This window comes from Thunnus maccoyii, chromosome 24, assembly GCF_910596095.1.
Source record: "Thunnus maccoyii chromosome 24, fThuMac1.1, whole genome shotgun sequence".
Lineage (NCBI taxonomy): Eukaryota > Metazoa > Chordata > Actinopteri > Scombriformes > Scombridae > Thunnus > Thunnus maccoyii.
The window spans coordinates 15,022,442-15,034,268 of NC_056556.1; the positions used below are offsets into that span (position 1 = coordinate 15,022,442).

The following is an 11,827-nucleotide window of genomic DNA, read 5'->3' on the forward strand; positions in this document are numbered from 1 at the left end:
AAATTGTCTCATTTGTTTATGGTGATTATATCAAGGCAGCGTAAGTAATTTTACATTTTGATGTTGAAGAAAATGCTACGTGCAGAACAAAGAACAGAACATGGCATGAGTGTGGATGGAAGTTTCCTCGTGATTCGTTTCAGCAGCCAGAGGCACGTTACAAACACAAACACATGAATAAATACATGAACAGTGTATACATGTGCACTGCATTAAAAGATAAGGTGATATTGGTGATATTCTGCAGTTTTACTGTCAACGAATTCCATGAAAATACCAAAATCAACCACTCAACCCCAACGTTTCATTAAAAAAAAAAAAAAAAAAAAAAAAGGCTCAGTCATTACCTAAAGCTGCTTGGCACTTTAGTTTTTAGCAAACATGACTCAAACAGGAGTAAACTGAATTTGTTGGGGACTATCTTCAGCTGCGGATTAGTACATATTTGGGTGTTCTAGTGAATATTTTGCAGCAGGACAGTGCATGTTAACTTGAGTCAGAATAATCTAGTGTATGTGTTTATGGTCATGAAGGAACATGTCATCAAGAGCAGCGGTGTGACAGATCGATGTGTTTTAATGGTTATAAATAGACAACTGAGCTCTATGGCACAGAGGTGTAAGATATTTTCACTACACCGACAATAACTGTTAGTAGATTCTTTCATTGTTAGTTTTGCCTGTTTCATGGGATTCGTTGACAGTAAGAAACATATAGAATATAACCAGACGTATCCTTTACACTCTCACAGTCAACTACTCACTACTTCAGCAGCACATCAACAGACCTGATCCCTGAAAAACACCCGGCTGTCATATCAATATAACCTTGAGCAAAACCTGTAGCATAAAAAAAGCCCAAATTTCAGTGAATAAAAATGGACTCCGAAATGCTTTTTCCAAGTTTGGAACATTAAAAATCACGACCTGAATCTGATCTTGTAATATTTCTAAAATTTAGGTGTTCCAGTGTGTAACTATCCTACCTGATACTGATAATAACTATTATTTTGCTTTAGTTCCCTTTCATTGAGAGACAAAATCCCACTTTAAGAATGTCTCTTTTTCAGATGGTGAATACGTCTTTGGACAAATGAACTGTCTTTGGTATAATTCATATACATACTATGAGAACAGAATGAACACCTGGGACAACTACATTTAGTGAACAATTTGCATAGAAATCTCCAAAACACCATTTCCTCTTACTGTAACATTTATAGTCTTTATTACCTTTTATGATATAATTTAATATTAAAAATGTATAAATTCCAATTTCAAATGTAAATTTTTATGGATGAATATAATATGAATATGAATATGGATAAAATGGGGAAATTAAAGCATTATTTAGATGATGTCAGACTCAGGTATCAGTGCAACAAATAAACCTAAACAGTAACAGTACACAGAGTAGATATAGTAATCTGAACAATAAAGTTCATTAAAGCTAAAAAACATAAAAGCTTTCCTCTTCATGAAACAGGATCTCAGTGAGATGCAATATAAATCTTAAATAAGCTATTGGCGCCCTCTGCTGGCAAAAAGTAACACAACAAATACAAAAAATACAAACACATCTAGAAACAAAATTCCTAAAGCGACATAAAATAAATCTCTTAAATCAGTATATTAAACAAAAGTCTCTTTTTTAATCTCCCAGAATAAAATTATAATCTCAATGTGATCATCTTTTCACCAAAAAAGTCTTCAATATCTCCTCAGAAACTAATTTTATTGTGCAACAAAACTTCACTGGCTTCTTGTTTTATGTTCAAGTCATCTCTGGTAACAGGATTTTTAACAACAGTAACATTATGGAGAGTTAATGAAAACTATAGTATTTACCATTTCTTACATCTGTTTTTTATACCAGTGTACAAATCCACAGCAGAAGAATCATGTGTCAGTAGACCTAAAGGCTTTTAAAACAGCATGTGTGTGTGCACATGAACACACACATACAGACATGCCGGAGTGAAAGCTTGGCCAACGGCCTCAGTGAGTAAAGTGCAATATGTCAAGTACCTATTGGAGTATGAACAGGTGACACAGATTAGTGTGTGATGACCGGCTCTGACTGATTTACTCCAACAAAGGGTCGTCGTCATCGTCGTCATAGTCAACCTGCAGCCTCTGAAAGGGCCGGGGGCCTGACGGGCGGCGCTGGCTCAGGTACCTGAATAGAACTGTAGAAAAACAAGTCTTTCTAGTTTGTTGATGAGCTGGAGACACGCAGTACATTTACGCTGAAACATCAGGGATTAAGGGTTACCTTTCAAAACCTCAAACTCAACCTCAGCCCTGGAGCTTACTGTTGCACTATCACAATCGTGCACCTGCTCGACTGCATTCCCACTTGGTTTTTAAAAGCAGTACTTCAAGAGTTTGTAACTTGCTCTCTGTCTACCAGCATTTTCCCTCCAATTTTAAAAATGCAGTTGTTTATCTTCTTAAAAGTCCTCTCTGGATGCCACTTCCAAGATTTTTGGAAAAAATCCAATCTGGCTTTAATCCTCTTCACAGGATGGAAACTGCTCCGGTATAAGTCACTAATGGCCTACAGCTTGTATCTTAACTCTCCTTGTTCTCAGCTCAGCCTTTGACACAGAAGAACACAATGTCTTCATCAGTGTTGGCATCAGTGATGTAGCTCTAGACTGGTTTCTTTCTTATCTGTCCAACAGATCCTTCTCTGTTGTGGTTGGAAATGCTTCCTCTTCTTTTATGGGGTACCTCAGGGGTCCATCCTAGGTCCCCTTTTATTCTCTATCTACATGCTATCCCTCAAGAATATTATGCATAGACATAACATCGACTTCCATTGTAATGTGCATGATATGCAACTGTATGTCCTGATAAAGTGTGAGGCCACCGATTTACCGATGTTATGTCCTGCCTTGCTGAAGTTTAAAAAACAATTCAAACTTGCAGTTTCACATCTAGTCTATGTGCCTCATCTAATAATGTTAGAAATGAAGCCCACAATCTAAGTTTTTTTGTTTGTTTTTTTAACCGTGAGCTGTCATTCCATGCTTAGGTGACTAAAGGTGACTGGGACATCCAAGCAAGACTGGGTCATTTATCTCTGACTTGATTATTGTGTAGGACTTAATTCTAGTCTCAGCACGCGAAACATCCAAAGATGTTTTACACAAAAAAAAAATGCTGCTGCCAGCTTTTAACATTTGTTCAGAGAAGCAATCACATAACACCAATCCTGGCTGCTCTTCACTGGTCACCTGTCAGTTTAAGAACTGATTTGAGGATTTAACGGCACATTGTTAAAGTCCTACTAGTGGTTGCAAAATCTCACCTTGTCACAAAGGGTGACTGTATTTTTAATGACACTGTGATTACCCATTTTATTATTTCATCTCCTTTTTATAGCTTACTTTTATGTTTCTTGCTCTCATTTCACTGCTTCTGCTCTCGTACTATTCCTTGAGAAGTAATAAACAGTAAGTAATATACTGTTGCAATCATTCGCACTTACCAGTAATTGTAGTGAGTACCAGTAGGACGCCCACCACCAGGCCAACCACCAGTGGGACATCCCAGCAGGTCTCAGCAGCCAGCAGGCATCGAGCCTTGGTAAGGGTACCGTTGTTGGGCTGCTGGGGTACCGACAACAGGTGGCACATTAGCGGGTAAATGTCCACGCTCTGTAAACTGCTCATTCGATAGCCCTGACGGAAGCTGGGCCCCACCGCTGCCAGGAAGGGGTGCATGCTGGGTAAGGAGTTGTCATAGCCGTGATCACCCACTGAGAGAGGGAAGGAAAGAGAGAGAGAGCTGTTTATTTAATAAAACAAAAGCCAGCCTGTGAAGAGTGGAAGAAAAACAAAAATCACAGCTGACTTTTTTATTGAAAAGATTTCCAACTATTCCAGTTTAGGAGCACAACAGACAGAAATGAATTAAGATACGTACATCTCGGCAGCTTGTTTCCTTGCCGCACTATGGTCCAGCCCTCGTCAGCAATCAGAATGATTGGCTGGATGCGCTGGTTGTTCCGGTAGTGCAGCCTATCAGGAATGGCCTTCTTCAAATATGCCGTCATGTGGGCGTGGCACTTTTTCAGCAGGGCAAAGACGGTATCTGGGTCTGTAACAGGAAAAGGCATTACTAAAGAAAGAAGATGCAAATTTGGACTTCTTATACAAATTGTTTCTAATTCACCCTGATAATCATAAATTAATCAAGCTTTATCTATGTTTTTATACAGGAAATAAAAGTTCCACTATTTTTCTTTAGGATAACGACAACAGATGTATGATTAGGTACATCGAAGAAAGCCTGTTTGTATGCTAGCTCATCTCACATTAGCTGATGTGAGCCTGGTTACCTTTCTTTGGGATGAGGGCTGTGACGGGTGAGAGGTCCACCAGTGTGTAGTTGTCGGGGTGGAGGCAGGTGTCCAGCTGTATAAGACGCTCTGCCGAGCACTGAGCCATGCCGTGGTCACTGGTTACCAAGACGTTAATGTGACCCCAGAGGCCTGTCCGCTTCAGCTCAGACACCAGCAGGCCGATGTTGTCATCAACCTGATCACATGCAACCAGACATAGCCATCAATAACTGTTTCCATCAAGCAAATTCTGAGTGAAAGGTGTTATACCCAAATGAGATTAACCTTCAAGTGAGCTGACTCAGTAAATCATGCCAAACCTAAGCTACGTTTCCATTTTTATTACACATTTATCAATATAAACATGTCTGCCAAGCAAAAGCACAGACTTAATTGCACTGAGGAAATGCTACTAAAACCTGCTGCTTTAATTTAGCTTTTCTAATTCAATAATATAATTCATATAAAAATTCACAGATGGAACCTCTGCTGCAGAGAGATACATAAACATCACATGACCAAACAGTCTGACAGGTAATAAGACCAGATCAAGACAAAATTCAAACAAGACAAGGTCAAAACCTTGGAGGACTGTGTATGGTCAATGTGAAACTGTGGCTAATTTGTTACAGGGATAGTCAGCGGTAGTGTCTATAATGTGAATTCCTGGATATTAAAGGTTCATCTGCTATTTTCTGTAGTGGCCCCAGTAATATTTGTTGTTAAAGTGTACTCAAATAGTACATGACATGGCTAAGTAAGTTGAGTAAAAAAAAAGGTTATAAATGCAGTTGCAAGAACAATACTTTCCACTCATATCTTGGGATGTTTGCTTTGAAAGAGAACTTATTTTTAATTCTAATTATAACTATTCTAATTATCTGTTAACTCCCCCTGCTCTTTCATCTGTTTCACTCTACATTTTGGGTGCAAATTCAGAAGGCTTATCTCCGCCCAGTTACCACAATTACAGTCAAATTGAGCGCACCTGCAGAGCAGCCGCCCCACCCTTAACTGACATTATAAGGCTGGTCCAGCCAACGATGCTGAAAGTTACTGCAGAGCATGAAAATTGCATGTGCATAATTTCACAACTTGTTACTCCAGTTTCACTGGCAGAGTGGCAATACCTACCAAAAACACATACGTGTGTGTGTGTGTGTTAATGTAAAATGTGCTAGTATGAATATTTTACTACCAAAAGTCTGATTCCTGTCTGAGCCAAAAATTGCTTAATTTGATTATTTATTAAAAGTTGGAGATTCTATTTTTCAAAAATAACAATCCCTAAAACGTACAATGATTAATTAATACAACAATACTATACAACATCCCAAAGGTATTCTCAGAAAACAAAACCTAACCTTTGGTTAAACTGACTAAAACCATATTTTAACACCTGGACAGATCTTTTTTTTTTTTCCCCCATCTCTGTCTCCCCTCATTCCCTATCTTCATCTACTTTCAGCCATCAATACATAAAATGCCAAAAAATTACTAAAAAACAACAATTGGAGATTTCGAGGTGACCTGAGACTTCTATAAAAAACTCCACTTCACATTGTGAGCTGTTCTTTACCTCAAGCTCCTTACTTCATATAGCAACCCGATGGCTTACTTACATACTATAGTTTCAACTGTGTTTGACAAGTCAGAATGTCCACTGGGAGAAAGATCTCTATTAGAGTTGTGTATGACATATACTTGCAAACTTTTCCTTTAGAACAGTGTCTTTTGGACATTTAGTTTTGTAAACCAGGCTCAAGCAAACTCCTCTGAGGTTCTGAGTTAAAAAAAAAAAAACAAAACTTCCACAGTCTGTACCTCCTTCAGAACTTTGGCCATAGCAGTGGTGTTGTCAGGGCCGAATATGTGACCTGACCGGTCAGGTTCCTCCCAGTAGAGAGCTGCAAACATCACTCCTTGCTCCTGGGGGAATGAGACATAGCATACAGAATGTCAGACAAGAGCTGTTCACCCTTCCAGACTTCAAGCATTGCAATGTCAACCAAAGTCCTGTCAGCTAAGTTTTAGAGCAGCGAACAAAGTAGAAATGGAAACCTTGGAAGACATTAATGGGAAAACAAAAAGGAGTGGAAATACAGTGAAATATATTTGTAACTAATACATTAAATGTAACGGTAAGCTTAGTAAAGTAACTTTTCTACCGTCCCGTTTCCCAACATCCAGCTTGTCACGTTCCCCAATCGTTGCTCGAACGTCACATTCGGGTTGTAGTGAAAGAAGTGTGTCGCCGTGTGGTTGCTGATGGTCACTTCGGAGCCGGGCCACATCATGGCTGCTGTCTTGTAGCCGGAGTCCAGGGCCGAGACCCAGAGGGGCCGCGCCTCGTTCCACCACATCGGGTCGGTGTCGTTGCCAGCGTGGAAGCTCTTGCGGCTGATGGGGTCGTACATGTTACTGGCCAGGATACCATGAGACTCAGCGTACAGCCCTGTCACCTGGAGACCACAACAAACGTTACTGCTTTTCTTATGATAGCTATAACTCATTGTTATGCTAATATTGTGTATTTGAATTTATTCTACCTTTTTATTCAAATGTTAAAACGCCTCATTAACTTCAGATATGACTTATCATTTCTTATTTGCCTTTGTATTATTATCCTCATGGCTTCTATAATCAAAGCTTCTACATTTTATTATAATGGTTGAATTATTAGGGGTCTAAGCACCAGCTGTGTTGGAAACCTATTGTTTTTGTTCAGATTTTTATTAGGGGTTCCCTAGGGAACCTGCTAAATTAAGATAAAAGTATAAAATATATTGCTGATACAAACAGATACATATTTACCACATATGCTAGTATGCATTTTAATCTCTTCACACTATCAGATAAACAGCTGGAAGGAAATGTTTTCAGACAAGCATCTCATCGGCAGTCTATCACGCTAAGAACAGCACATGCTGCTGGTTACCAGGCTGTAGTGGTTAGGGAACGTCTTGGTGATGAAGACGTTTGTGAGCTGCTCCACCAGGACCCCTTGGCTATACAGGAGCTTCAGGTTTGGCATGGGAAACCTCTGCAGGTAGTCGGCTCGGAAACCGTCGAATGATACCAGCAACAGCGGCAGAGGAGCCTGCTCAGCCGTGTTGTTCTCTGTCACCACAGAGTGCACACCACACAGGAAGCCCAGCAGTATTTTAAGTAACATCCTGTAGAGATACAAAGAGAAACACAAGTTAATGCTCATTTCTCTTTCAATTTGAGCCATCTAACTTTAACTATAACATCATGTACATATTTTCAAATAATACCTGAGGAGTTAGTATTGATGAAAGAGTTATATATCTTTGAGGGATTAATGCAGAGAGGTGCAAATTCAATCTAATAATGTACTGCCGTCTAAAGGGAACCAGAGAACAGTGAATCTGAAGTTAACAATCCATATAAGGATCTAACAAAGAACAAAGTGATGACACCAGAAACAGAAAAAAAAAGAAATTCCTCAAGAAAGACTAAAAGCTCTAAAGCTAAATCAGCTCTTTTAAGTAATCGCTAACCTAAACAGTCGAGTTTGAGTTTCACATCGCTAAACTGGATTCTAAACTCTCAGTTTATCTTCAAGCCAAAAGCATTCTTCGGTGTCCAACTTTTGCTTACAAAGAAATGAAACTGAGAACTGTCCCTAAATGCTGGTAACATGTCAGTTTCAACAGCTCTGTTACTACTGATGTGGTTACAACGGCTGCTCATGGTGATACCATCTAGTGTGAGGTGGGGGATGGTGGGTCAATGTTTACTGGTAAAGGCTGTGGTCCTTTTTTTTATTGAAATGGAAAGTTTGTTTTGTTCCTTCACACATTCTGTCATGAAAGAGAATCCTCCGTCCCTCCTCTCCTTCAAAACATTTGCTTTATGTTGTTATCAAAGATGACTTTTTAAATCAAGTGCATTAGAAACACGCCTCAGAAGCATATGCAATCTTAAATTATCTAATAAACTCAATCTGTTCACTGCCTTGATACTGAAATTATTGGATTCCTGCTCATGTTGTATGTCCCACATCAAAGTCCTGTTTCATATGCATCAAATTACAAGACATGAAGACACTACTGCACATTTCAAGCTTGGTTTGACACAGTTAAATGTGCATTTTCATAACAGCTACACAAGACTGTGAGACTGAAAAGAGTTTATTTCACAAACAAACACCCACAGTTTTTTACACAGTGTGATCACTGTCCTAATTGGAGCTTCCTATTCCCCTCGCTTCTATCAAATATCATTTTCTTATTTGCTTTTTAAAATGAGAGAGTTAAGCCGCTCCAAAAGCAAAGATCACAAGCTGTGATCTCCGAGATGCGTGAAATTGGGAGTAAATCTAAAGAAATTAGATTGACTACAAGCACAGCTGGGAAACGAATGGAAGACAGAGAGACATTGAATCCCTCTCTCGCCTCTCGATTTGATTTAATTCGCTTTCAATAAAGTCTTTAAGGCTTTTAGTCTGCCACATCTGCCATAGAAGAACCTCATAAAGTTACCTAAGTAAAATCTAATTTGTGAATATCACAACTAAAGTGGTGCAAGCTTAGGATGACAGAAATTGAATAAGACACCAAAAGTGAACATTTTTCTAAGATCCAACAACACGGCCTTATTCTGAACATTGAATAACCTGCGACATATACACTAAAGCTGCAACGATTAGTTGATTAATTGATTAGTTGTCGACTATTAAATTAATCACCAACTATTTTGATAATCAATTAATCATTTTGAGTCATTTTTTTAAGAAAAAATTTCCAAATTCTGTGATTTTAGCTTCTTAAATGTGAATATTTCCTGGTTTCTTTAGTCTTCTATGACAGTAAACTGAATATCTTTGGGTTTTGGATAGAACAAGACATGTTCTTGGATGTCATCTTGGGCTTTAGGAAACAGTGAACAATATTTTTCACCATTTTCTGACATTTTATGGACAAAATAACTAATCGATTCATGGAGAAATGATGGGCAGATTAATCGATAATAAAAATAATAGTTAGTTGCAGCCCTAATAAATTCATGTTAGAGGCATAAATATTACAATATTAATTCTGCATCTGTCTCAACCACATCACAGTTTTAACACAGTTTCAAAGACATTATTATTACATACATTATGTGTTTTTATATTTCCCTAATTGTTGATTCATTTCTAAGTAAACAAGGCAACTGACTTCCAACTGAAACCTGAAACCTGTTCAACAGCCAACGGACAGGTCAAATAAATAGCAGGAAGCCTCTATTATTTGACGAAGAATAACGAGGAAATGTCATTAATTATTGCATAAATAGCCACTAAAGACAAAGCAGAAGTAAAACGAAAAACGGATGATATCAACTGAGTGAGAAACATGTTATTTTCACTATCAGCAGGGCAGCTTGTTAGCAGCCTGCAAGTAGAAGCAGCGGTTAGCTTGCTAATGACAGCGTCCACATAAAAACTGTCAATTTCGTAATGTTACCTGTAACAGGGCAGGTGTCCTCCAACACAGTAGCGCTCAATAACTTTTCCCTGTAATCTATTTACGCAACAACATCGTAAATGAACTTCCTCAAAATGACGAGAGACGTTGTCGAGCTAGCAAAGATAATTTGTAGCAAATTCCGGTGAGAAATTTCTCAATAAATCCCTCATTGAAATATGACGCACCGTAATACAAAATACGGATGTGTAGTTATCTATAATTTGGTTTTATATATCCACAGATATTCACTGTCTTATTCTCTTTTAAGAGAAACACAGCAATACGCATTAACGGTTTCGTTTATACGTTTAAAAAATATATCATGCTCTAATTTTGACGTCACGTCACCTTTCACTTCCTCTCTTATTGCGTTTACCTTAACGTAGTGACGCCTTGACTAAATTGGCAGTTCAAGCAGCGAATCAGCGTTCAGACTTTCGGGGGCGGGACAAGTATTAGTGGTTCTTTGGTTGCATGGATGTAGTTAAATACAAGAAACACAATAGCTTTTGCACCTTTGTTAAAAATGACGAAATATTCTCATTTTGTACATGATACTAATTTTAGCTTGACATACGAGTAGAATAGCACACTATTGTTAATCCAGTTATTTAGTAAAGTCACTTAAACATACCTCTGTGAGATACTATTGTGGTAAATGAGGCTAGATTAGAAGTGCATGACCAACTCCACCACAATGCCTCTCACTTTTTACATTGCAGCATTGCATTGCAACTCCACACTTGCATGCAACTCTTCATACAAACTGATCTCAAGTTTAAGGTACTACACTACACAAGATAAATCAAAAAGGGCTTTGGCAGAGGCATAAGCCTTCACACACCAGCAGGAAATTTCATGAATCCTCCTCATATGCGATCTTACATGACTCTTAAATTGATTTATCCACAATCTTCAATCACTATCAGCATGATGAGAAAACTACAAGAATATATAGTTATACTGACCTTTGGTGGGTGTTACATTCTGCCATATCCATCTTATGGTCCTCCTACACCGTAGAAGGCTCACAGTTAACCAGCAACTAAGTGATATCAAGGCCTGAGTTTCACTTTCGTATTGCACACAGAATGCACATGGTGCTTCAACATGTGATCTTATGAAGCCTCAAAATGCAGGAAAACTGTACTGTTGGTTTTGCATGTATTAGCCCATCACAAAGCATACCAATTTCAAAAGCCTGTTTTCAAAAGAATCAATCATTACTTTCTGTACACACAGACCTGAAACTTGCATGAGATAATCCATCACAGTTTTTATCTTATGGTGAAGCAGTGTGGTAATAGAGGCAGTGTCTTGAACATGTTATCTTTTTGGTGTAATACTTGTAAAAAAAAAACAAAAAAAAACCCTCAAAAGTTCACTTCAAAACAACAAACTAAATGCAAGAACTTTATGTTGTATTGCTTATTATTTCTCATTCAACAACCTTGCTCATGAGTCTTTTGTTTCCTTAAATGTAGAATTGCATTGTCCCTGCTTTCATGTTCTGTTTTTTGGTAGTTGGTTAAAAATATTGAAGATGGTCCTTTAAAAGATGGCTATGTGCCCATAGCCATTGAGTAATTGACATTTTTGAGCTGCAGTATTGTCTCACTAGACTATCTAAGTTGTACTCTCCTTTAAAGATCACCGCTGTCTTTTCTTGGCATTGCCTTACTGCCTGCCCTGTCCAAAGTCCTGGGTTTCTCCTTGATAAGGTTGGTGCTGTTGGCATCACAGTCACTCTGTTTCACACCTTGACTCGCTCCACTGTCTCGAGACAACCTCCATTTGACCTCTTCACCCAGGATGGATTCTTCTGACGAGCACGTTTACGAGACCCCAGACGACTTCAAGGAGAGGCGAAGCAGTTCCTCTTCCTCCTCATCCTCCTCGTCTTCTTCACATTCTGAAGATGAAGAGAAAGGGGAGATGGAGGACTTGAGTAGGAAGGAGGAGAAAGAGGACGAGAAAGAAGAGAAGACAGAGGTAAAGGT

At 38.6% G+C, this 11,827-nt stretch overlaps 1 protein-coding gene across 2 annotated transcripts; it reads right to left on the bottom strand.

Moving 5' to 3' along the window:
* Positions 1-308: 308 nt before the first annotated feature.
* On the bottom strand, positions 309-10,885 carry enpp4 (ectonucleotide pyrophosphatase/phosphodiesterase 4). Of its 2 annotated transcripts, none has more exons than XM_042405301.1 (8): positions 10,796-10,885; positions 7,289-7,526; positions 6,519-6,812; positions 6,175-6,279; positions 4,348-4,546; positions 3,933-4,106; positions 3,496-3,765; positions 309-2,188 (listed from the first exon to the last, which is right to left on the bottom strand). In XM_042405301.1, the coding sequence occupies exons 1-8, from the start codon at positions 10,825-10,827 to the stop codon at positions 2,085-2,087; spliced, it is 1,416 nt and encodes a 471-aa protein (XP_042261235.1). In that variant the 5' UTR covers positions 10,828-10,885; the 3' UTR covers positions 309-2,084. The 2 variants fall into 2 exon arrangements, with proteins under 2 accessions (XP_042261235.1, XP_042261237.1); XM_042405303.1 differs by lacking the exon at positions 10,796-10,885 and adding an exon at positions 9,825-10,164.
* Between the last annotated feature and the right edge of the window lie 942 nt (positions 10,886-11,827).